The sequence below is a fragment of the Squalius cephalus genome, assembly GCF_949319135.1.
Source record: "Squalius cephalus genome assembly, chromosome: 21".
Lineage (NCBI taxonomy): Eukaryota > Metazoa > Chordata > Actinopteri > Cypriniformes > Leuciscidae > Squalius > Squalius cephalus.
Window position 1 is genome coordinate 26592949 of NC_137142.1, and position 27170 is coordinate 26620118.

The 27170-nt window shown below is 38.1% G+C and overlaps 2 protein-coding genes across 5 annotated transcripts; one reads left to right on the forward strand and one right to left on the reverse strand.

Annotated features, from left to right (window-relative positions):
* Nucleotides 1–17: 17 nt before the first annotated feature.
* On the reverse strand, nt 18–11537 carry pprc1 (PPARG related coactivator 1). The gene is made up of 14 exons (XM_079856005.1): nt 11411–11537; nt 9561–9698; nt 9309–9461; nt 9122–9187; nt 7170–8979; nt 7048–7101; nt 5867–5927; nt 5511–5578; nt 4178–4832; nt 3873–4082; nt 1228–1303; nt 1016–1137; nt 786–937; nt 18–504 (listed from the first exon to the last, which is right to left on the reverse strand). Exons 1-14 carry the CDS (start codon nt 11489–11491, stop codon nt 404–406), a joined length of 3747 nt encoding a protein of 1248 aa, XP_079712131.1. The 5' UTR covers nt 11492–11537; the 3' UTR covers nt 18–403.
* A 4129-nt stretch (nt 11538–15666) lies between these two features.
* On the forward strand, nt 15667–27170 carry gng2 (guanine nucleotide binding protein (G protein), gamma 2). 4 transcript variants are annotated; one of them, XM_079855899.1, is made up of 4 exons: nt 15667–16092; nt 22517–22599; nt 26547–26659; nt 26763–27170. In XM_079855899.1, the coding sequence occupies exons 3-4, from the start codon at nt 26573–26575 to the stop codon at nt 26889–26891; spliced, it is 216 nt and encodes a 71-aa protein (XP_079712025.1). In that variant the 5' UTR covers nt 15667–16092; nt 22517–22599; nt 26547–26572; the 3' UTR covers nt 26892–27170. The 4 variants fall into 4 exon arrangements, with proteins under 4 accessions (XP_079712025.1, XP_079712027.1, XP_079712024.1 ...); XM_079855901.1 differs by having other exon boundaries at nt 15787–16092; nt 26555–26659; XM_079855898.1 differs by lacking the exon at nt 15667–16092 and adding an exon at nt 16195–16346.

Below are 27170 nucleotides of genomic sequence, written 5' to 3' on the forward strand. Positions count from 1 at the left end.
AAAGAGACAACAAAAAAACATTTATATATTTTAGGTTTATTTAGATTGAAATAAATTCAGCATTATAAACCCATTATCCCCAACATAATGTTTCCATTCAATTCATTTTAAAATGTATCCAACATTCAGCGTCAGATTAAACATTTAAATAAATGTAATTCTTTTTAAAAAATTCTTTTTTTTTTTTCATTCCAGAGTTTTATTATATTTCATGATCTTTTTTTGCACTTTTGATTTTTCTTACAAATCTTCACTTCAATAGAAGGTGTAAACTTGTAGAAACAAAAAACACAAATAGAAAAACAAAACAAACAAAAACAGTAATTGAGAGCCAACACTGGAAGTGTGGGGCAGCATTTCGCTCCGAGGTAATAGGTCTTCTCATCGGTGGCTTGAATATTCGTTACCTTTTCAGGTTCCTCTGAGCTTGCTTGAGTAAAGTGTCAAAGTCTAGTGCATCAAATTTGCCCTTTGTAGGCTTTGGATTATACTCCCGGTTTGAATCTGAAAGTGATCAAAAAGAAACTGGTCACATCTGGAGGCTTTAATAGGGAATGTTTTCAATGACTAAATTAATGATGCACCGAAATCTCAACCAATTTTCAGTTTCGGCCAAAATAGGTTTGTATGGCTGAAACAGTGACATTTAATTAGCGCTTCTCCAAAGACTCATTTTGACTACATCAACGTTAAATGAAAGCTTTCATTTTGTTTTCGGTAATAAATACATTCTGGTGCATCACTACTTTAAATGGAAGGAGAACAGCTAACGATGCGAAGCTCACCAAGATCAGCATAACTGGTTTTGCAAAACTGCCTCCTGCCTCCAAAGCAAAGGTCAAATGGAAGCTCATTCTGCTCCCTCAGCTTGCTTCCATTCTCAATAGCATTAAACGCATCCTTTTTGCTGTAGTATGTAACAAAGCCGTAGTTGTCTCTGAAATAACAGGAGTGTTAGCAATCCTCTAGTTAATGTTAAACAATACATCAAATAAATACAACAGAGAAGCCATACCCATTTTCTCTAAAGTGCACAGTGCACTCCTCAATCTTTCCGAAGAATGAGAAGCGTTCTTTCAGCTCCTTACGAGTCATGCTTCCTCGAATTCGTCCAACATAAACAACTCTCCGCTCCTCCTAAAAAACATTGCAATTGAAATGTCAGAAATCAGTCACCAAGCTGCCTTTGGGAACAAATGAAGATATTTCCTTGATTGAAATACTCACAATGGCTTTCTCTTTGCGCATCTTTGTATCCTCATTGCAGTTTGGTGAAAGGTGGTAATCGGGCCTCTGATTAGGGCTGTCAAAAGTTTAAACATATCAGGGTTAATATAGTTAACTTGTACTAACACAAACCATTAAAAAAACAAACTGAAATAATATATAGTCAGCATGAAATCAATTCTTATTTTTTTATGTAATAATGCAATATTAATTATAAATGATTTATCTGTGCACATATGTTTTTTTTCAAGTTCATGTGCCTTCATAATCTTTAATCAAAGCAACTTCCTCTCCATCTTGCAGTGACATCTCTTCTCTGGACTCGTTTACACCTGGTATTAAAGTGCCCCTATAATGGATTTTTGAAAATGACCTTTCATGTAGAGTGTAACATAGCTCTAAGTGAATGAAAGCATCCTGCAAAGTTTTAAATCTGAAAGTGCACCATATATAAAGTTAGTCTTTCAAAAGAGTCGACTCCAAGTCAATGAAATGAATCGTTTTTCAAAGGAGTCATAAGCCGTTTCGTTGTGATGTCAAGACGAAACATTAGCATATTGCCCGCCCACTTATTGTGTGCGCACACACCAGGGAAAACTTGAACGCCCTCAAACACTGCAGATGATTCCTGTGGATACTGGATAGCATCATGTCGAGAAGACTCTGTGCTCTATAATGTGAAGGTAAAGCAAGTTTTTTTTTTTTCACTGCCCAAGGACGAGCATGTGAAGAATCAGTGGTTAAAAGTCATCTTTACCACGATATCACAGCAGTATAATCCTAAACTTTTGCTGTTACCTTTATTTCACTGACGACTGCTTCTCAAATCTCGGAGTTCAATGCAGGATTTGCAAACCGCTTCCTCTTGAAATATGGTGTTCAAAATACTTAGTTTTGAATTTTATATTGTGTAGGTCTCCTGCTAAATGGTTACTCACATTATTACCGTCTAACTGAAATACTTCTGCTAATCAGTTGTGTGCCACTATTACCAAAACTGTCTATTAATGCAGATTGTCTGTCGTTCTCACTACTTTGAGGAAAGATTAAGCATGGAGCAAGATTTCCTAATGTATGCACTGTTCTTGATACAGTTTCCACGCTCACCGCAATAAATTAGAAACATACTCGGTAAATAAATAAGCACAAGTAAAATAATAGGTTGATGGACATGCACTTTTTAATGCCGATGGTGAGGAATTAACATTACAGTTGCAACATCTCATAATGTACCTCAAACTGAGTAGCGTATCACTAAGAAACGTCCTGATCGAGTCGTCCTTGAGATGGAGGTTCGGGTTGAATAACTAGTTCTTACAGTGTTTCATCATCGGACTCGAGCTAGGATATGGTAAAATCAACGTCATTGTTCGTTACTGTGTTTAGTTTACGGTGTAGGAAGCCTCAGGACACACAGAGCTGCGTTGTTTTGGCAATGGGCAATCAGAGTAGCTCGCGGAAAGGAGGGATTTAGAGAGATTGATTCGTCTAACGAGTCGTTTGAGAATCATTGGAAATGTGATGTGCAAATATGTATTATGAGAAAATGAAACTTTTTGACCTTTGATGCATGTAAACCTGTCGTAGGAGACTCAAACAACATTAGGAAACTTTAAAATAGCATAATGGGGCACTTTAAGATGCATTTTGCTCAATCGGATCACAAGTAAACGAGGGATTCCTATTTACACCTGATGTTTTAATCCGTCTCTTTAGTCCACTTTTGGGCTCTATGGGTGGGTATGTATGGGCTTTTCAGATCTTTAAATCTAATGGATGTGAAAGGAGATGACAAAAAAAGGAAATAAAACATACAAAGCCAGCAGCTATCATTTCTTCTCTGATTGCTGCAAGACCACGCCGAACGCTGTGAGTGTGTTAGAAATCAGGAATGGTGAGAAAATTGTGCTTTGTAAATTTTTCGTCTTCAAACCAAACTTGGTTCTTCAGCCGACAAAGTTTAAAATCCCGCCTGCCTACCTCTTACCATAATGATTACGCGTTAGGTCAGAAGGTGGAGAGAAGGCAGTCTTTTACGGTTATTAGAACACATGAGAGGCTACACTACAAAAGCAATCTAGTCAAATGCGTTTTCAACCACCCCTGGAAGTGGTCAAACGTGGACAAGCGCAAAATGTTTTAGACCCTGTTTACACGCGTTTAGTGTCATCCACTTGTAATCAGATTGACACAAATAGTTCTTAATACCAGGTGTAAACGGGCCTCTGATGACGTGTTTACTGGCGCAAGGACAGGACAAGACAACCTCTCTCTCACATGAGATCACAGCAATGGCAAACCACAACCATCCAAACAATTCCTGATGGACAAAATCCCGCCCTTCTTGTTCAAGCAGTTTCACTTGGATATGCAGAATGTCACAATAGAGAAGAAAATGCTATTGCAACTTTTGTTTCATCCTAACTTTAACAATGCACTAAAATGTAATAAAACTAATAAAAACTTTAGACACATTAAAAGCAAAAATAAATAAATTACAAATATGCATCAACATTACTAAACTTTAAAATTACAATCAAAAAACCTAATTCAAAATATTTAACTATAATAGTATCTCAATGATACAAAAATAACAAATGAAAATACACAGATGACAGCAAATTTGCTAACATGCCAGTTCTCACCTTCTATGAGTTTTCCAACGCAGATGTCCATGAGAATCAGAAGAGCGGGACCTGGATCTAGAGCGGCTGTGACTCCAAGATCCAGAGCGTGAGCTTGAATAGGAATATCGACGCCGACGGGGTGGGGAAAATGACCTGGAGCTGGATCGGGAACGAGACCGAGACAGAGATGAAGAACTGGATCTGCTGCTGGAGTGACGAGACCTGTATCTGTAAATGTAAAAAAAAAAGGATACTGTGCTTTCAACATTACTTTTGAATTATCATAAATGTGTATAATAACCATAGGCAACGTCAAAGCAGACCTTTTCCTGGGTGGTGAACGTGATCTGGAGGAGGATTCAGAACTGGATTCTGAGCTACTAGAGGATTGGGCTCTGTATCTTCGCTTTGTGCGGCCTCTGTCCTGCTGGTACTGTCTGGAGGAACACTCAGAGTAGTCCAGAGGTTTTTGCTGGTTGCCTTTTGCTTCATCCAGTAAAGAGCTTTCAGTGTCAGGCCTGTTTGGAGAGGCATCTGGAGTCACCAAGGTAGAGCTGTTTAATGTGCACCTTGTATCTGCAGAAGGTTTAATGAAGCTGAGGTTTCCTTCTGTAACTGGAGTTGATGAAGCCTTGGAGACACTGTTCTGCGTCGGCTTAATGGCGGACAGCTCGACAGTCTTGATTACAATGCTAGGCTGTTGTTTGACATTCCATCGACTGCCAACTTCATTTTGGTTGGCTTCTTTTGGAGGGAGGCAATAGTCATGGTCAAGGGAGAAAGGTTGAGTCTGCCCAGAGGTAGTAGGGGTCGGAGGTTTGCTGCGCAGCTTATTTGAAGGGAGTGGTTTTGCTTCTATCTGAATGGCCTTGTTAGGAGTTGGCTTAAGGACCTCTGACTTCTTGGTTTTCCCCAGTAAAGAAACCGGTGCAATGGGTTTCCACATCTGGTGTGGGGGAGTGGCAGGTGGTGTAAGGCCTATGGGATGATTCAGATAAAAAGAGTTAACTTTTATTAATTTTATTACTTTATTATTTGCATATTCTATAGGAATGCGTTTGCATTATATAACAAAATAGATCAAATCATACGCAATTTATTTAAATTAAGCTATTTTATAAGTACACTACCATTTAAAAGTTTGGGGTTAGCAATACTTTTTTTAAAAAGAAATTAACATTTATTCACCAAGGATGCATTAAATGGATGCATCCATGACAGTAATGACATTATAATGTTGCTGTTGTTTTAACCTTTTAAAGAATCTTGAAAAAGTATCACTTTCCACTAAAACATTAGGCAGCACAAATGTTTTCAACATTGATAATAATAATAATAATAATAATAAGAAGAAGAAACATTTCTGAGCAGCTAATCAGCATATTATAATGCTTTCTGAAGGATCACATGACACTGAAGACTGGAGTAATGATGCTGGAAATTCTGCTTTGCCTTTGCCAGGAATAAAAAACAACTTTAAAATATAACAAAATAAAGAACCGTTATTTTAAATTGTAATTATATTACACTACACAATATTACAGTTTTTACTGCATTTTGCTTTGGTGATCAGAGACTTCTTACCAAACCCAAACTTTTGAATAGTGTATATAAAATATATTGCACACTAAATTATTATTTTTTTATTTGTTTTACCTGCTGTGCTTCCCAGGTCATGGTTGCGGGTTTTCTCCAGGGCCTTAGTCTCCACCTGCTGCTCATAACTGAATTAAGAAAATAAAATGAATAAATATAATTTGCAATGGCAACATCAAAAGCTTTGAATTGCTGATGTTATTAAAACATCACTCAGACTGACACAAGCTATGCTCATGTTTGTCTCTAATGGCCACCTTCACATTCTGAAGTCATGTTGAGAGACTTCATTTGTTTCGGTAGGTCTTGGTGAAATGTGGCTTATGGCCACACACACACACACAAACATTGAGTTTGGTGCAAGAGCAGCACAAGGGCTGTAGGGTAACTCCATCACTCTGCCTCATGATACTCACCTGGAGTTTCCTACAGCGGCTGCTCTACCACAGACCTCCGGTACCCTTGGCTCTTCTTTTGCTGGAAAAAAAAAAAGGAGGGTTGTGAATGACCAAATACAGGAGGTCAAAGTGGGACAGACCCTTAAAATAACTGCAACAATCAAATTGTTCAGCATTTAGCAGAACACGGCTACAACAAAAAGCATGTATTGTGATACACTACAAAACGTCCCCACTAAACAGCTGAGAAACAGCAGACTAAAGATAAATGCTTGTTTAATGGGTACACAGTCAGTATTCAGCCCCTGCATGTCCTCAGACAAAGACAGCCAACTGGTTTTAAAATGGTTTTGTTAACAGGGCAGAATTCCAGCAGTTCAATGAACATTAGCACATTGCAGCTGTTTTCATTAAAGCCACGCCCTCTCTTAAAGTTACAGACCCTACCCTTAAGGTGTGGTCACATTAGTGTAATTTCAGCACGTTTTCGTGGGCAAAAATGTTCATTGTCTATTATTAATAACATTGTGGTGTATAAAGCAGAACTCACACAGAAGTCACTTTCAAGCAAAAACTTTCACCAAAAGTTTCACCGCAGTGAACTCACAAACTAGAAAATGAGCTAAGTTTCCTATTTTCCACAGGGACCAATTCCTATTGGAATGACTGGATTTTGCCCATGAAATTGCCAAGCAATGGTAAATCTGACCGCACCTTTAGGAATACCACACCCTCTTTTCTTTCTTTTTTTTGAAGCTTGACTTTTTCTATATGACTGGTTAATGTTTTATAATTTTACAACAACTACGCCATTTTGGTTAAACAATTCCACTAGGAAAAGGGAACAAACCTTAAGGCCATTTTACCTCATTTGAACCGAATGCCATTAATACATCAAGATAAGATGAACACGGTTGTGTGACAACAGTCTTATCTAACCCACTGGGTCAAGTTAAACTGTGAACTCTGTACTTGCAATCTGTGCTTGACCTGGCAAAATGGACACAAATTCCTTAGTCCCAGGAATGCCAACTTTCTCCAAGCTTCAAATGTTAGTGTGGCCTGGTTGCTTACAAACTAATGGTCTGTATTCTAAAGATGGCAGTATGGGTGTATGTGTTCACTAAGGAGGCGCACTGGTTTCCAAAGAAATTGGAGAACAAATACTTTAAGAAAAAGAGCTCAGACACATCACTTACTCTGAGACTCCTCAAACTGCTCCAGGAGGCTTGTAAGATCAGCAGCTTCAATCCCTGAAAGAAAAAGTTCTTTATAATCCAAATCAACTGAAACTTTTAATTACATACGGAAAAATGCTCACCAATTTCATTTGTGAATGACTCAATCAGCTCAACTGTGGTGTTCTTGGGTTTGGTGATCTCCGAAGAAACCATCCTCATCTGCTCTGCCAGTTCAACAACTCTAGCCTGAACTTGAGCTGAGAAAAACGGCTGAACAGCTATCGGTGCAACATGAGGCAGTAACCGTGAGGTCAGCTTTTTAGAATTAGTTGGCAGGGTGTTTTTGGCTTGATCAGACACGGGGGTCAAAACAACCTGCTCGGTCTCTCTCTTTGCAGGCACAGCAGCACTAGGTTTAAGAGGAATAGAGTTTGAGCACTGAACTGGTGTAGTGATCATCTGAGGCCTTGAGGGATCTTTAGATGGCACACCTTCACACACATGAGCAGCATTGGGGTTACTATGTAAACATTCCTTATAACTAGGTGCAATGAGACCGTGAGAGTCTCCAGATTTAGTATTTGAGTCAGTCACTGGTGGTGAAACCATCCTTTCAGGAGGCACCTCAGCCACACGTATGATCGGGGTAGAGGTCTCGGTATGAATAGTGTTTTGTGGCACGCTGATGGGAGTAGGTAGTTTCTGGGGTGATGAGTGTACTGAAAGGGGTAAACTTTCAGATGATGTACCTGAAGGTGGAGGGGTTGATGCTTTAGAAGTAGCAGGTTTCTTAGAGGAACCCATCAGTGAAGCTGGAGGGATGAGTAATGCTTCAGGTGTTGGGGGAGCAGCAGGGCCTCTCGGGTGCCATGCAGGCATGATTTCAGGTGCAAGGTCTTTTTTAACAGGAGTATGCAAGGTTTTACGTGGGTCTCTGGGGTTTGGGTCTGGCAGGCAAGGTATTGGGGGAAGTTCCTTGGGTGCTTCAGGCAACTTGGGCCATTTAGTGCTGTAATCCTCCGTTTTGGCCACAGGGTCTGGTTTCTTCTGCTGGCGGAGGAGACGGTACTGCTGTAAACTGAGAGGTTTGGGCTTGGTTTCATTACGCTGACAAACAGCATGCTGCTCACTAACAGGCTCTTGTTTTGAGGGTGGTTCTTCCTCTACAGACTTTTTAAGAGCTTTGTTCTCTGGCTGTGAGTCAGTCATTTTTGCTTCAGCATGAGGGGTCATGATGTGCTCCTTCTCAACCCGTGGCTCAGGGGTCATCAACTGTGTTGGACAAACAATTTTGGGTTTCTCAGGCTCTGCCGATAAATGAACATGTGAAAAAGTCACCTTTTTCTTCTTTTGTTCTTTCTGCCGTTTCTTCTGGGGCTCCTCTTTAACTCTTGAGCTTCTTAAAATCCTCTGTTCAACCAGATCAGCTTTAACAGGTTTACATTTCTTTTTCCCTTTACATAACTTGCCAACCTTTTTCTCCTCTTCCACAAGAGATACTTCAGAAGGTGGTGGGAATTTTTCAGTACCATCTTCGGGCTTTGGTTCCAGCTTGTTTATGCTTTTCTCCGGGACTCTTTGCTCTCCTTCTGCAGAGTCTGTGTGAGAAAAAGGGATGCCGAGATCTGGGATTGCCAGGATGGGCTCTCCATGCTCTCCTTGATCAACCACTTCTAGCACGAGGCCCCCCTCGGGCAGGAGATGCTCTTGACCCTCTTCTCCTTCCACACATAATGTCATGCAGTAAGGGTGCATGTGTTTTACTAAATCGCTAAGAGTGACAGGCATGCTCTCTCCATCCTGTTCTAAGGACACTGGAAGGCACCAATCAAATTCCTCCAGTGATGATAAATCAATATTAGCTATTGGGTTTGAAAAACTAGCATCCCCATCTTCCTCCTCTTCTCCTTCACTGTTCTGCTTGGATACTCTCTGCATTCGTGGGAGACTCTAAAACAAAACATCATATGTCTCACATTAGTTATATATTTAAAAAAAAAAGAAAAAAAAAAAAAGAAGCAAATCTAATGAAACTATGTATTTAGTTGTTTTTCAAAAATGGATGAGGAATAAAGATTCAGAACTTAAATACCTTTCCAGGAAATTGTCTTGCATGAATCAGTGCCTCTGGAGGAGACCGTGAAAACAACTTTCTCAGCTAGAGTGGATAAAGGAAAATAAGTATCTGAAAATGCATCAAGCCATTCAAAAAAACAACAAAAAAATTTCTATTGCATTCCTGACATGCTTGGACAGGTGAAGACCGACTGGAGACTCACCGGTGAGTGTTCCTGGCCCTTCTGTCCTGAGAACAGGTCTGAATCCGGCAGAGTGTCAAAAGGGGACAAGTTCTCATCATCAACATTGTCAAGTATTTCAGTGAGAGCTGTGAGCAGTGTTGCTTCACTTTCCTCATCAATATTACATTTAACCTAAAACAAAGGAAACATTTTATGAATACCATTGCTGACTGACATGAAATTTGAAATTCCAAATCATGCAATGAACAGTTTTATAAAGGCATTATTTACTTCTCCAGTGGGGTTGTCCTCAAAAATGGACAGAATAGAAGGATCCAAGCAGCCATGTAAAACCTCCAGAGCATCTCCGTTGTTAATGCTGGGATACTCCAGACAGCTTCCAGTGAAGCTTCCCTGAAGGATCTCTGCCTGTAATATTCCATAAAAAATAAATGTCCATTTCTATTTCATGGAGACTTTAATGTTTGGTCTTGCTTGACCATCACCAGACCACTCCATAGAAAAATATCAACTGAAACTCAAGACTTCAAATAGTCATTCACATCTGGCTGATGCTACACAAAATTCTTAACATTAGTATTAATAATCATATGTTTAAATATCATATTTTTAAACAATACTTTCAGAATGAAATATGCTTCTAAAACCAGAAATCACTGCATGGTGAAATATGCATTAGCTAAGTTTGTAAACAAGTTCATGTTCCCATTTTTAACAACTGCAAACAATGTGCTGCCTTTAAGGCGTGTAATCGCTGGCCTGTTCTGCAGCAGCTGATGTTACGGTCAGCTTTGGTGTTAATACAGCTCATAGAATAATTTATTCACATGACTTGAAGTGAAACATTGTTAATATCAACTCTCTTTGTATGAATAATTTTAATAATGCTCATGAATTTGAAAGCAAAACACTAAAACTCAAAGAATAGACAAGCTATTCAAATCTGAGCAATTGTAAATAGGCATTTAAAAATGTGATAAATATAATATGGTAAATAATAAAATGCAAGCACGTTCAATTTATAAATGCGTTCATTTGTAGCTACAACCACGTGTTGCGCACACACGTCATCCTGCCGCAGTGCATTACTGGGCAAACCCAACACCGGCACAGTTCAAAACACGCCGTGCGCTACCAGACATGCTGCATGGCCACTGTCATTTTCTTAAAATATATCTATATTGCATCTTTAGGCCAGCTTGATAACAAATCGTCCTCGCTTTAAAAACTAAACGGGCTGAATTTAAGAGTGCTGTCAGTAAATACACATGGCCTTAATGACTGTCCCACTCATACCAGCACCACGTGCTGGACAGCTAGTCAACGCAAACCGCATTGAACAACATGGGGCTAACTTTTTAATTCACAGTCACGACCATGCCATATAAGAAATGAATAGGTGATAAATCCAAACACTCGGAGTAGAATACATAAAAAGTGTCCGTGGCCTGATAAATCACATTTTCAGTGTTAAATGTTTAAGTTAAATGTACGACCATGCATAAACACTGTTAGATTCATTATTTGAGTCAGCCACGTGGGTCAGAGTTACTTGAAAATGTAACAAACAATAAAAAAAGCCATATTTGATCAACAATGGCATGTGTACTAAGAACTTACTAATAAATAATTTCAAAATACATTGGAATTCTCCTTCAGAAGTGACACATTCAAACAGCTAACAATTCCTGGTTGCAGAATATCGATAACATTAAAGCCACAAAACAATGCATTTGTTTACGAAAAGCAAAACTGTCCTATTTTTATTTTTATTTTAAAAAACTATATTTTGTTGTTTAATCACTGGTCTAGAGTAATAAAGTTTTTATGAATGCAAATGGGTGGCAACATCATCTAACACGACCAAACTTTTGCATCAATCCCTTGACAAGCAAGTTCAGTACACGTACGAAATCTAGCAACACCTGGAGAGTGCTAAATCTGTTTGTTTTTCTGTTTTTTTGCCATATGTGAAAAAAAATTATGGTGCATCAGCATCCACGTGTCACAAAGTCCTGCACATAATCGCGTATTTACCTCGAATATTTGGCACAGTGATAAATGTCATCGATTTCATTCTGACACAACATCATATAAACATCAGTATGTGCAGTTCTCACCTCGTCAAGATTCACCGGGGAGAACATTTGAGTATTACAGGCTTTTAACATCTCCTCGCCTGTTCCCCACCGCGCCGCCATCTTACAACTCAACTGTGTGTGTGGAAAAACGTGAATCAACTGCAGGCGCAGCCGGTTACAAACCACGTGCTATTTGCGTTCCCGGCAACTGAACGGGTTTAGTCCCGCCCCAATTATGCGTAATCGAACGTCAGCTAACTCAATAACTCTTCTCTTTAGTTAAGGGGTAAGTGCTGGCAACCTTTTTTCTTTCTTGCTTGATATTGATTACCTTATGTAATGTTATGGTTTATTATATAAACGTTTGTTCAGTATAAATTGAGAAGTGTGTTTTGAATTCGTGTATTTGCAGTGTTATTTTATTTGGAACACAATGTTTAGTCACAATATGGGAACTTTGTAATCCATAACATCGATTTCATATTTCTCTGAACTTAGAACAAAAAGTTTTGAAACTTTAATATTTTTTTCGGGGACTTGATACCGTGAACCAGTGTCAAATGCTAATAGCCCAGATTTGTTATTGCCCAGTTTTGCTTGTGCGGGCTAAAAAGACATAAAATACATTGACATCTTTGCTAAATTTATAAAGATTCAGCTGGCATACTTTGACTAATCAAAATTATTCGCATGTGTCCATTTCACTAACACTATAAATTATTGAAGCAAGGCAAACTTCTTTTAAAAAACAACTAAATTATAATTCATAATATTATTTTTATAGATAGATAACATATTTGTTGCTTTTAAGGAAGTATGTCTTCTAATGCATTGTGTGCTGCTAACTATTCTGCAAAAAAATCAGTCTATGTGTAGATAGTCCTCTCTTTGCAGTGACACATCTTGGCCAGCAGATGTCCTCCGTGTTCCTTCTTGTGAGCTATACGCTATACAACGATTTTAACACTTATGTAGCTGTTTAAACATGGCACATGCTTGTTACCATGAATTGTTTAATAAATTCCTGTTTCTCTTACTGGGAGGATGATTAAATGCTCTCTTTCTGTTTAAACTAGCATTTCCTGTCCATTTCTTGTAAAACTGCTGTTGTGGGCTCCACACTTTATGCTGTTAGCCACTACATGGTGCCATTACATCTTGGTTTGGCTTTTGTTGTCCACTGCTTTCCTTCCCCTTCAGTGAACTTTGAATTAAACAAAATGTATTTTGTCCATGTCACCCTTTTTAAGTGTCACTGTTTTTATGCTCTTTGCAGAGTTGACATATTGTAAAACATAGTCAACAAGTCTAAAATACTTTTAGCACTATCAGTTTCAGTTAACCCTTATGTTTGTGAAGATATTTCTCAGAGACTCACGTTCAAAGCTCTGCAGTTTGAACCCACATTATAGTTGGTCCATGGTATAGGTGCAACCTTTAGACTTTTATTACCTTTACAACCTTTTTTATTGACCAACAACCCACTCCATGGTCAAATAAAACAGCTTTTATTAGACGGCTGAGATGAATCAATATCAAAATTAATATTTATTTGTATGTGTAAAACTGTTTAAATAAAGAAGAAACAAATAACAGACATAACTGATGACTATTATTAATACTGCAAATATATAGGCTAATGCAATGTGGGCATAAAATGAATCACATAGTACTTGCCAAATTTGCCTTTTTTTACCTTTTTCAAATTTTGCCTTTTTTACCTGGTCACTAGGAAAATGTGCATTATGTGATAATGCACTTTTTATTTGTTTGGTGTGCCGTGAATTTTGTTCCTCAGACATTTACTGGGAAGCACCAATACTAGCAAAGTGTTTCAAGAGAATGTCTGTATGAGCATTGAAGACGTCACTGCATCATCTTGAGGGTTTTGTTTGCGTAAGCAGTGTTTGTGGGTTGCTTTCATAAAAAAAAGTCTCTCATAGTACAGCTGTCTGTCCCAAAGTGGGTGGACGAGAGCAATTACAATGAACATTTTCGTGAGCAAGAAAATCCTGCTCCACCTCTCTTTAAAGCTGTGCTGTCCTGTTCTCTTCAGCCTATTCCTCGCAGCTACCTGACTGTACTTGAAAATCATTCATCCACTACCACTGTTGCCATGGCAACTAGAGGGGAAATCCATTTCATCAACCCCTTCGTCACACTACATCCTTCCGTTCCCCCTCTCTCTCTCTTTTTCTCTCATTCCCTCCAACCATCGTTTTCTTTATCTCTCTATGCTATCTCATGTTATTCTTCTTTCTTCCTGTCTCATTCAGAGAATAGACAGACAGCAGAGGATGCAACTCCCTCAATAAACAGAACCATGCTATGGCATCAAGATGTTATAATACCTTGTCTTAGAGATGATGTACTTGGTTGAATCATGCTGTGTCATCTGTTGTGTTGACTGCAGTGTGACACGTTTGCACTATAGTTATCAATCATATGACATATCTACTACCCTTTGCACATTAGAATATTTCGTTATGTAACACTTATGCCCTCTCTGTTTAGTTGAGGTACATTTCTTTCAAGCTTTTTTTCCTTAAAAACTATATTTTTAGTCTGTAAATATATCTTATATTATTTTCACAGACTAAGTGCACAATGTAGGGGTTTGTAGAAAGCATATTTCACTACTAAAGATGTATAAATGTGACAGATGAACTTGAAACGTAAACTACCATTCAAAAGTTATTTTAAATTGCATAAATATATTTCACAATATAATGTATTTTTGATCAAATAAATGCAGATTTGGTGAGCATAAGAGACTTCTTACCTACCACAAACTTTTGAATAGTGCTGTATCTTTTATTCCATGTGTTTAAAGTATGATATTGATCTCTAGTGTAAAAGTTTGTCATTTTAGTTCAGTTCATGAAGCCAGCCAATCACTGACCTGAATGCAAAGCCATAGCGGCAGTTATTTCTATTTGTCCACTATCCGTTAGAACAAGTGTTCATGTCAAATTCAGTCTTTGTTGAGTGCACAAACAAAACATCAGTATAAATGATTGATTAACATCTTTGTGCAGGGAGTTTGTGTTGAGATCAGGGTGATTGTGCTCTTCACTGACATCCTCATGGTAATCCCATAGGGCAGTGGGGCAGGCAAGCAGCTACTGGAGACACCAGATGGCTTCAAATTAGAATTGAAATCATGCACACACACATACACATACGCATATTCTCTCTCAGCCTCAATTGCATTTTTAAACTCTAAATAATAACTTGTTATTTCACTGAACGCAGTCTTTTGTGGTGATGTTGATGTATGGGAATATTAATGAAATTAGCCTATGTTTTAGTGAGTAATCCGAAAGGTTAACTCCGTGAGATAATTCCATTAGTTCACATAATGAATCTCTGTAATCAGATCACAGATAAATGAATTCTATTAATTCCTCTAAAGCTGTTCAGCCCAACCAACGCTCTACCTCTCTCACAATGGCTCATCCCAAATCACTCCACTTTTACTTAATTCGTTTTTAAATTATTATACTGATCCATCTACTGAGAATTCATCTTTTTATTTTTCTTGAAAGCTAAATACTGAACATGTAGCATCATTAAGCAGCACAACTCTTTTCAACATTGATAATAATTAGAAATATTTATTGAGCAGCAAATCATCATATTAGAATGATTTTTGAAGGATCATGTTACACTGAAGACTAGAGTAATGAGCTTTGCCATCACAGGAAGAAATTACATTTAAAATATATTAGCATTGAAAATGATTGAAAAGTTGAAAATGTATTATAAATGTAAAAGTTATTATAAATTGGTAAAATATTGTAAAATATTTTACTGTATTTTAATCAAATAAATGCAGCCTTGGTGAGCATAAGATAGGCTACTTCTTTCAAAAACATTGAAAAATACAGATTTCAAACCATTGAACAGTATGTACCCTTCTGAAAAGTATGAAAGCCTGTTTATCCCCTATAGAGTTAAAAAAAAAAATAAAAAAAAAAATAAAAACACAATTTTGAGTCTACAACACTTTGGCTGCTTCAAGCTGCTCAAGCTAGTTAGGCAAGCTAGGCCTGGTGCAGACAACAGCACAGCAGCCTCCCAATGCCAAAGACCAGCATCCAAAACACAACATATGCTGGTGACCAGCAATGCTCAGCTTGCAGTACACGTATGCATGGGGATCCCAAAGTGACAAACCTAGACTCAGTTGTCTCAAGAGACACACCAGACTATTAAATTTCCTAATATAGAATAGCAAAAGTTACACACACACATCTGCAATCCTGTAACACATCGTCACCTCAGCCTGCCCTGTAACTGTGTGTATGTGTGTTTACTGAAGAGTTGCAGTTGCAATTCCTTTTTTAATCTTCTGTCGCTATAATATGAGACTGAAGATTAAGCTTTTGATTACAGGAGCTCAGGCTGTGTGTGTGTGTGTGTGTGTGTGTGTGTGTGTGTGTGTGTGTGTGTGTGTGTGTGTGTGTGTGCACAATGACTCTGAAAGGGAGGTTTTCTCGCTCTCTTTCTTTTAGACACACATACACATGCTTTGGGGGAGGGGCAGTTGTGGATATTTATCTGTGCTCCTTGTCAGCTCGGTGCAAGAACCTCTGTGCGGAGCTGCACATGCATGCACAGGAGCCAAAGAGCAGAGAGCAGAAATATCACACTGGTGTGCATCAGCACCAACACACTAGAATCACAGCACTATGGTCTGACTGGGGTGGCAGCAGCAGGTAAATAATCTTGTTTTTCGTTTTAGACAATGTCTTTGTGAGTGTTTGGGAGCAAGAGGAAGTGGCTTTCAGCTGGCTTCCTGAGCGATTCCACTAGTTGATGGGCGGAGCGAGAGGAAGGCTGTCAGCTGGGGCAGTGTAGCAGCGCGTGTGTGTGTGAGTGTGGGTGCCAGAGTGTCAGAACAAGGAGTGTATGTGTGCTACTGTTACATACTGCTCTTGTGTTATTTAAGATTCTACACACACTGAAAGAGGTGAGTAGAAAATCTTTTTCATGTAGGCACAGACAGATTTGTGTGCAGATAGACAGGCGTGAATGTGTCAGTGGGGCAAGCTGTCTAAATGAAATCATTTTCGTTTCATGTTTTTTTTTATTTAGAAAAAAATACTCTTTTATCATGTATGTTTGAGTTTTTTTGTGTACTCCTGCACTGGATTATTGTCAAATGTGTAGTGTTTTTTCCACTGTGTAGATGGGTGTGTTTGTTCTATCTGACTAGTCTTGCATGGACGCACGGCTTGTCCTCAGCCGTTGCATGTGTGTCAGTCTAAATCAGTCTTAAATTGCTCTGGGGACGAATATGTTTGCTTGTGATTTACAAGAGGATGTGTTTGTTTGTACGGATCAGGGTTTAGTAATTTAACGCACTGTAATGTAGAGCAGAAATGCCTTTTTTGGTCAGGTGTATGTATGAGGAGCATCGAGCATCTGTTTGGGGTAAATGCTGCCGGAGATGGGGGGATGAAAGTGGAGGAGAGCATGGGGGAGGGGTGGGAGAAGATGCTGAAGAGAGAAAAGAGAGAGAGATGGAGAAATGGCAGAAGGAGAAAGGGGCTTGAATATTTGAGAGGAATCCCCCAGGAGTCCCCAGAGAATTTTGATGATGACTCTAGAACAGTGCTCTTTCTTGCGGAACGTTCCGCTCAACGGTATGACAGGCTGAACTCTGGTTAGCACTATATAGCTCACATACATTAAACAGTGTTCAGTGCATGGAATTATTCTTATAAGAGCTTATAATCACAGAAATTAGTGTTTCTAATCTGAATGCTTTAATAGTACTTTGTTAGAGTCATAGAATCGTTGAAATGATGAGAAAAGAATCTAAATGCAGCAATTTTTGTTTTAACAAAAGAACTCCAAGAACAAGACAACCGAACAGAACAACCAAGTTAACAGGTGACAATAACTGACAATGAACAGACGGAATACACTGAGCAAACCAATCAACTAAATGAACATCTGGTGCAAATGATAATCAAACAATGAGTAACCTAGGTGACTTACTAACTAGAAGTGGAAAAAGGAACAAAGGAAACTCATTGTAAAACTCGAACACAGATACATTTTGAATTTATGTGTCATACTTGATGCTTCGGTAGGCTTTTTAATTTTTGTTTATTTTTTATTTTATTTTTTTTATCAGGCAATCAGGATTTCACAGCATCTTATGTAATGTTGAACCTTTATCATGAAGATATCCAGTACTTAATAAGATAATTGTCCGATGGGTGTGTGTGTCCACAAACATAAATAAATATTCATAGAACAGTTTTCTTAAAAAAAAATGTTTATTAGGTTTATAATTTGCTATAATTTCTGAAAATGTTATTCATTTTATTAACTATAATATCCAAGAACGCTTGGCATTCAAATACAAACAATTGTTTATTGTGCAAATATGATCAATTCAAGACTATTAAAAAAAGATCACAGTAAACAATGTTCATACATTACACAAAACTAATTATTTACATATATCTATGTAATTATTAGTTGGTTATATTGGTACATAGATATATGTAAATAATTGATCTGTATGTATATTTATAGAGAGAGAGTCATTATACTTTTTTTTTAAACTTTTTTTTATAACTTAAAAGTGTTTATAAAACTATAAAAGTGTTTGGAAAATAAAGTTATGTATAATACATTACATTATGGCTACTTTTATATCTTCTGTGAAACTGAAAACTCAGTGAGGAAAAAGCCTTGTATTTATTGATAAGGGGACACTAAGAACTGTGTATGCGAGTACATTTTTAAAAAATGACTTGAAATTAAGTTGAAAGTAGAGAATGCAATCCGGATGTTTGGAATAGTGTTAACTCTCCGGGAACCTTGGGTGTTGTTCTTGGCTAAGTGGCAGATTCTGCAGGAAGTCATTTTAACCCACTGTAAACACACACAAGCTCCTGTTTCATTAAAAACCACAAGTCTTGATAATCCTGAACGATCTCATCCTGTATTTAAGTTTCAGTTTAGATAGTGTTTTATGAACTCACAATGAAAGAAATAAAGTCAGAAGACATTTTTGAATATTGAATGAGTGTTAGCCTAAGTTCATGGAGAATTGCCTAGCTTTCCTAACTCATAACACATGAGGGGAGGCTACTATAGTCTTCTGTTTATAAGACTGAATCTTGCATGAGAACAGACCCGGACACCAGAGGAAACAAACCATAGAGCAATACGTATAGTTCAGACAGAATCACAGACATTTCATATTTAAAGCTGAAAAGCTGTGTCAAATTTACATGGGAGGTTTTTGATTATGCTGACAGACTCTGCAATGTGTGGCAGATGTTAGGCGTCGGAGAAACGGGAATGACGGACATGGTTTGAGTCTTGAGATCTGGGGCCTCATTTATAAAATGTTGCGAAGAAACCATCCTACATTTGATCTTACGATCATTTCTCGAATGTGTGAACGTGTGATTCAGAGAACGTACGCAGAAAAAACGTGCGTAGCCTACTCTTCTCTACCAGATGTGAAATGTATAAATCGCAAATGATCTTGAAATTGTGCAAAAATTGCTTAGAATTCCAAATACCTGTAGCCTACTCTGACTCTCTGTCTGCTTTGACCCTGATTTGGTGCAAGCACTTTTCCATGTCAAAGATAATTTTAATCAATCTGAATGTTGGCATGGATTCTAGGGGCCATTTACATGACACCGTAAAACTTTTTTTGCGTTTCGGCCATTCATTTACACGACAACGATGTTTTGGGGGCCTGAAAACACAAACTTTTGAAATGGGTTTCAAAGTGCCAGTATTTGAAAACGTGTAAACCACAAACACACAAATTTGTGAAACCGGTGACGTCATCCACATGCAAATGACATGTTCAGTCTATAGGCATGTAGTGTTTTTTACAAATTGACATCGCCAACTATAGGCTACTGGTTTTTAATCGTTTTTGCGGATTCGTGTGAACGGGGATCATTTTGACGACGTTGTTGTCTTTACGCGAATAAAGCAAAGGAAAAGCTTTTCCATTTTCAGTAGGCTACATCGCCGTCATGTAGGCTAAACATACTCTTAGCGTATGCACTCGACCCGATCTCATTAAATGCGTCTCTATAGCACACTTTGTATTTATCGTGCAATTTATGCGAAAATTTGTTTTTACGTGCATATGATAGCCTACGCACCTTAAATCCCTTGGGTAGGATTATGGTACGATCGTGTTTGGGTAGGATTAGTGGTATGGGGTAAATACGCGCAATAAAGTGCGTTTCATATGCACGCGAAAACTGCGTATCACGTAAATTGCACGATAAACACAATGCCCGCTATAGAGACGCATTTCATGACTGGCACACTAGGTTCAAATCTGTGCGTACGCATGTTTTATTAATGAGGCCCCTGGTGGCAGGGTCAGTGTCTACTATGGGACCCCTGGAGTGAAACCAGAAAAAAACATTATAAATCTGTCTCTTTCTTTCACTCTCTCACACACACAAACGCTCTCTCTTTAGCATCTGGGGCTCAATGGATAAATTATTAAACTGGCCAGTGTCTACTGAGGCCTGGAGAGTGTAACGTTTAGGTCCAGATGATAAAGATGAATAGTTCAATAAAACAAAAGATTTATTGAATAAAAACAAACTCAAGTAATCCAGATGAAGAAAGGCAACGTGACAGCATGTATAACACAACAATACCAGACAACTGAATGGAGCACAAAGAGGAACTTAAATACATAGAAATGATGATGACAAAATAACAAACAGGTGTGATGATTGAATGAATGTCCATGACAACTAATGCCTGGCAAGAAACTATTAACAAAGTAAACACAGGAAACAAGTAACTGAGGAATACAAACTAAAGGTCCATGAAAATGAAACTAAACACACAGATTGTGACAGCTGAGAAAATGTTACAACCTTGGATCATTGGAAAAATGTGCCCGCAACTTCTTTTCTGCAAAACTCTAAAAGCGTAGGCCTACCTATTCGCTGCTGTTTCCAGCTGAAATGAACACTAGTGGCAGTGAAACCCCAACTTAATTATTCCTTTTCAAACAAATGGTGATTACAGGAGCAGATTATCGATTAATAAAGTGTTATTTTTGCACGGATTCTTGCACAATACTATGTTGTGACACCTTTACCATAGTGCATGATTTGTAAGCTAATACATGGTTTTTCTGATGTAGTAAATTTGCTCACCTGGTACAGCATTGTACTTGCGATGCGACGTTAAAAGAGCTCATAAAGACTTGTAAAAGCAAGATTGTTGCTTCAACCAATGCATTTGTATCTCACATTTGCTTTTGTTTTACACTATAGATAGCATTAACCGTTTAGTGCAGCTCACCGGACATTTAATTTCCGAAATGACACGATACATACAACAACCAACGTAATAAAACGTTGACAGATTCATGTTCATCTCTTTCAGAGAAAACTGAACATCCTTTTAGCGCCATTAACTGTGCAAGAAGAAGATAATTGAAGCGTGCAAAAGCAATGAAATGTTGCCAGAGTTGCGTTTTTTCCAACGAGTAAATCTTAGACACACGTTGCTGCAGAAAGAAACTTCATTTTTATCTAAGTTTGGTGTAATGTTAAAGTCAAAATTGACCCTGTTTACTTTATTAATATGTTCTCTGTATTTAGAAAAAAAAAATTGTGTTCATAATCTTTCATAAAAAAAAAAAAAAATTATTTAGGCCATGCAGTGGATAATGTTAACCAATAGATAAATAGCTACTTGGGTGTTAAAAAAAAACTTGCATTCATTCAAGTAGCCTATGTATGTAAGCTGACTTTTCAAAATTCAATCAATTCACAATGAATAAAATCAAGGCCTGTTCTACATTTGTGCTTGTTGAATGTCCTGTTTCACATGGAAATGCGTTCCACATTACAGAAGTAAAATTGGGTGTGAAGTGAACACAATTCACATTGACTGTAGCCTATTGTTGGTGTAGAGTTAGACAAGCCCTGTGTCAGTTACAAACATTTGACAACTTCTTAATCCAGCCAAAGATGCTTTCTGGTATATTTTTATCTTATATCTGGTATAAGATGTTTTTTATTGGTTAAAGATGGTCTCTCTGCCTGCCTAAGACCCCTTTCTTACAGTTGACTGCAAGCCTCACATTCAGATCTGCCTCCATTCAATTAACACCCAATGAATTATACCAAGTCCCCACCCTGCATTTTTTTTTCTTTTCGATAATCCATTTTACTCGAATGTACGTCAAAATACAGAAGAAAAGAACCATATTCATCACCATTAAGCATTAGAGAGACCAACTTCATACATTCATCAACTATTTCCATACAATAAATTATTAAGATAATTATTATTTCTTTGAATGTTGTCAAGAGACAGCCAAAGCATCTAGTAAAAGTATGCCATTAAACAAGCAGCGAGCTAGTAGCTTTGACCATATGCGTAGGTGGACATGTGACCGCAGTTTTATATTAAAGTGTGAGGCTACTGTTCCTCATTCCTTCGTTATCACAGTCATGTTACCTTCAGTGAAACTACTTGCGAGTGTGTTAATTCTGTTCAAAAACAAAGTATTGAAGAAATAGTGACTCATTTTCTACCAACTTGCGGTGCACCCTAATGTTGTTTAAATGATTTGGTGGTGCTGTGTCCACTAAGACCGAAGAGACGTGGAGAGATGAATTGTTGCTGGAACATTCTGGGTGGAAATGATTCACAATAGTGGAATTCCCTGCTGCTGCAGAGCTTTTCCAGCAGAGTAATTGGCACATTTATCACACTGACAGAGACAGACAGAGGAAGAGAAAGAGAGAAGGTGGGATGTGAATACAGCAATCCGTACTCTTAAAAGTTCTACTTAACCCTGCTGTATTTTTACAAAAAGAATCATATCGATCAACTGAATGTGTTATCATCACGCTTAAGTCAGTCGTGTTGTTTTTGTTTCGATTGTGCAGGCTGGGCTTTTTGTATAGGCACGTAAGATAAACTTCAGTCAGGTCTCGACTGTAACTCACTGCAAACAGTCTGGGAAAGGTGTGACATTCTAAACCCTTCAACCAGCACATGCACACGCTGTACGCATGCACACAAACACTTGCAAAAGGCCTTGAGCTGCAACCGGGATATAGAACATATGGACTCTAACTGCATGGCTTCCTTTCTCAACAGAGGCTGAAGACACACCACAGGAGGTGAACTCACTTTTGAAGATATACAAAAACGGGCAGAAGGACAAAAGAGTCAAAAATAAGGTGAGAACCAGAAAGAAAATATGTAAAAAGAGAACAGATATGCATACTGTATATCACCCGCTGCAGTGCTAAAACATGATAGTCTACTAGGGTGATACTTGCTATTAGACACATGCGCTGATAAATGTTTTGGGTTTATAAATGTTCACGCCATTTTTCAAATTTCATAGCGCTGTGTTTTTTGTAGTTAGGCCCGAAGGCATCCATTTTCACACTTTTGCTCTGTTCTAGAATGTTCTGTTAGGAAGAACCTTTTTTCAGCCCAGGGAGACTCGATATTACACCTTGATTATTCTTGTTGTGTTACATTATAACAGACTTCTCAAATGCTCCCTGCAGTGGCACTTCCATTTCCCTGCTGGCCTTCCTGTAGAAATGCGGCTTGGGTAAATGGCACACATATGGCCCACTCTCTGGGGATACAAATTAAATGAGCGCCCCCTGTACCTCTTCAAATATATACATGCCGATTTATAGACCCCTAACGGTCTTCTGATGAACAAATCAATAGAGATATTTATTTTTGAAGTCAAAGAGTTACAGTGAAAACTGGCTATTGCATAGCTGTGATCGGTCCACTAAATATACTACATTTTCAATGCCAAGGACCCCCAAATATAATGGCTCTTCTTAAAGTAGAAAGGCAGCTATTTATACTACTGTATGCGAACAAAATTTAAACATGTTTTTACGAAACAAAAGTTGACGATGTAATTATATAATTGAAATTCCTTTCTGATTCTGATAAGTGCCTTTCATTGTCACAGTTAAGCTGCAGCAATCCAAGAGAGCCCGCAGGAAGATGATTAAACTTATACTAAACACAGAGTGAAACAAAGCACTACACCCTATTACACAACGTTAACATTAGACAAGGAACTGAGGAAAACCAAGGGCTTAAATACACTAGGAAAGCTAACCAACAGAAGAGGGTGAACTAATAAGGAACCATGGAAACTAACTAGTGGCAGGAAAATGAGAACAAAGGAAACAGGAACTACAACTAAACCAAAACACAATGAAACCAACATACATGTGACACTCATATTGTACTTTTAGATTTTTATATACTAAATTAACTAATTATTGAAAAAAAAAATTCCTCCCACTATAAAAGTCATATTAGATATATAAAACTGAAAATAAAGTCTATTTAATTTTTATGGAGTTTTATAGAGAATATAGAATTTTATGGAGAATTGCATTTTCCCCCCACAAAATGATATGCAGATATATTTTTTTCCAGTTAAAAACTAGGACTGCTAAAATAATTGCAATTAATCCCATCATTTCTGACTTTAGACATTTTATTAATTTAACAGCAAATCTTATTTTTTCACTATTATAGTACAGGGGCTGTTTACACAACACCATTTAACTAAAAACTGAAAACATTTAATGCCTTTTTTTTTTTTTTTTTGGCAGTTTTGGCCGTCCATTTACACAACAATGTTTGGGGGCCTAAAAACGCAAACTTCTGAAAACGGGTTTCAAAGTGCAAGTAAAAAAAAAAAAAGGTGTGAAAATGGTGATGTCATGCGCATGCTATATTAGGTGCAAAGTAATGGGTTAACTGGCGATAGATGTCTCCAGCACATCTCTGAGCCTCTAGTTCATCACATACCGCACGGACTGTATATCAGCAGGCTACACACTCTTCAAGTTACTGTCTGGCGCTGTTCTCTTTCCTATCACTGACATTCTCCTTTTGCCTCCTGAGTTTTAATCCCCTCCTCTCTCTGACCCCCTATAAGGTAAAGTTTTGAGCTCCCGGAAGACGAATAGGGACTGCAATCTAAAATGGCTTTTAAACACAGACTCCACCCTGGATTTGTGTTGATGTTCCTTGTCTGGCTGTAAATGTCTCTTTAGGCCTGATTTACAGAGGTAGGCAGTGTGCTGAAGCTGTCCCCTCTCTGAACTCTTAAGATGTATGGGTTCCCCAATCTAAAGTTGCCTTTGGTGAGCTGAGCTCCATCCTTGATTTTAGGAGTGGAACGTTTCATTGCTGTCGGATCGCTCTGTATCTCAGTTGCCTAGCAACTGAGGTCCATTGCAAAGAGGCATGGGATGGTCACTAGGTTTAATGAAACAGTCTTTACAACAGATTACCAGGAGCTGAGGATGAAGATGCTGCTCCTCTCAGAAAATTGGAGCCTGGATTCTCATTATTTTGTGGAATAAATGCAAAATCCTTTGCCTTTTACTAAGCATAACCGTATTTACAGTTACTTATTCCCTTCTTTCTCTGATAAGGCTTTTTTCAGTGGCATACAAAATAATGCATTAACTGTTGAAACATAATGTAATAATATCAGGAAATATAATTGTAGATAATGTTATAAGAGTGAGGACATTGTCAATGAACATTTGGATGTCAAGATACTGACTACATTTGCGAGCTTAATTGGTTTACAAGTGGAAAGTTAATAGGCCATGATGAACTTGTTTTCTTCAGGCCAAGTTGGAGTTTCCTCTCATTTTCAATTGTATATTTAATTAGATTCACATTATAAACACTCAAGGGAAGGTGGGTCTTGTGGGTGAGGAGTAAATAATGCTAGACGTTGGCCAGGGATAGGAAGTTTCGGCTCTCTTTCAGTGAGCTGGGTTGGGCTCGTTACCTAGAATGAGGTCAGTGTGACAGCTGATAGTCTAGCGCCCCCTGCTGTCTACTCTCAGCAGCGGGCCTTTGTGTTTAACCTCACTGCAGGAGGGCCAAGTGAGATTAAAAACTCCAAAACACCACAGGCCTTTGAGCTCACAGTCATGACAGGTGTGTCACAGTGTGCTATCAATACCCATATGGCAGAGCTACATAAATATGTAAGAAGCACTCACATGCGTTTGCTTTTTCTATCCTTGTGGGGACTATATTGACTTCTATCATTTTTATAGCTACTATTTTCTATCCTGTACCTCTATATATACATAGATTTAATTTAAATTAAATTCATTATTGATGACTGTAAAACTGTGAGGAAATCAAAATACAAACAAGCAAAAATATTTATATTGCTTTTTAGCCATTAACTGTGTTGTGGCCCTCTCTGAGAGACTTTGAATGAATATGGAGTTTGTTTGGAGTCTAAATAGTGGGCAGACAGTTTGGAAGGAAGTAAGGTAGAGAATCAGTGATTTTTGGTGAACCGGGTTCATAAGAAAAGACCATACTGGTTTACCAGCAAACCACATCTAACCAGCCTAAACAATGATCTATCACTGTCATTATACTCTAGAGCAAGGATTTCTGATTTTTTTTTAATGGCATTAACCACCAAACACCTTACAAGGGACTACCTTCTAAGAATAGAGTATATATAATATGGGTGAAAAAAACAATAGACTACTGCTCAAAAGTTTGGATTAAGTAAGGTTTTAAATGTTTTTGAAATAAGTCTCTTATGCTCACCACGGGTTGCATTTATTTAATCAAAAAATCTGTAAAAAAAAGAGCAATATTGTGAAATATTACAATTTAAAGTAATGTTTTTATTTTAAAAAGTGTTTTTTAAACTATCTTTTATATATATTTCAGAAATATTTCTAATATGCTGATTTGGTGCTTAAGAAACATTTCTTACTATTATCAATGTTGAAAGCAGTTGTGCTGTTTAATATTTTTGTGGAAACCGTGATACATTTTTAAAAGGATTTTTAAAAATATTATCTGGAAAATAAGTTCACACACCTCTTTTGGTCTCATTGGTCAATAATTCACATTGGTCAATAATTCATTTCTGACCAGTGTATTGAAAGTGGAATGAAACAGCAAGCAATAATGTCAACTTCAGTCATTTTTTAATCTGATTTATTTATTTATTTGACATTTTTCACAGCCCCCTGGACCCCAGTTTGAAAACCCCTGCATTAAAGCACACAGACACACTCTTTCATCCATATTTGTCTTGTCAAATTGACTGAATTTGTTCTTCCATCTGTGTCAGTGCAACAGGCCTGAACCGGAAGCCTCATGGCCACCAACAACACTGCTAGCATTGCTCAGGCTCGCAAACTGGTGGAGCAGCTCAAGATGGAGGCCAATATTGACAGGATAAAGGTGAGAAGAATATGAATCCAAATAAACACATTAACTTGATTAGGAGTGAAAACACAGTGAGCATTGTTTGGTGACTGTATGTGTTTACATGCATCAACATTAGGTCTCCAAAGCAGCAGCAGATTTGACATCGTACTGCGAAGCCCATGCTAAGGAGGATCCTCTGCTGTCCCCTGTGCCTGCGTCCGAGAACCCCTTCAGGGAGAAGAAGTTCTTCTGTGCCATCCTGTAACCAGCGCTGCCCATCCATGGACTCACCTGCTCCCTCTGGGATACACTCATGGACATAAAACATGTTGATCTTTTAAAAGGGCTGGAGAGATGCAGTGGAGAACCCTTAAATTCTCCCAGCTCTCTATGAGCCTCCATTAAAGCCACTGACTCCACCTAGTGGCCTTGAGATCCAAAGCTGAGCATGGTTACAAGAATCTGTTGAAATTGGTGAGGGAGCGCAGCAAAAAAACACGAGTGACTGTCATTGTAGCAGATCAGCCAGGATGTGTTGTGAAAA

Excerpts from the sequence above, each read along its gene's own strand:
- gng2 (XM_079855899.1), top strand. The coding sequence starts at position 26,573 with ATGGCCACCAACAACACTGCTAGCATTGCTCAGGCTCGCAAACTGGTG. Across the intron at positions 26,660-26,762 it reads CCAATATTGACAGGATAAAG|GTCTCCAAAGCAGCAGCAGA; the intron begins GTGAGAAGAATA and ends CATCAACATTAG.
- pprc1 (XM_079856005.1), bottom strand. The coding sequence starts at position 11,491 with ATGGCGGCGCGGTGGGGAACAGGCGAGGAGATGTTAAAAGCCTGTAAT. Across the intron at positions 9,462-9,560 it reads AGGACAACCCCACTGGAGAA|GTTAAATGTAATATTGATGA; the intron begins GTAAATAATGCC and ends CCTTTGTTTTAG. Across the intron at positions 4,833-5,510 it reads TGACCTGGGAAGCACAGCAG|GCCTTACACCACCTGCCACT; the intron begins GTAAAACAAATA and ends ATCATCCCATAG.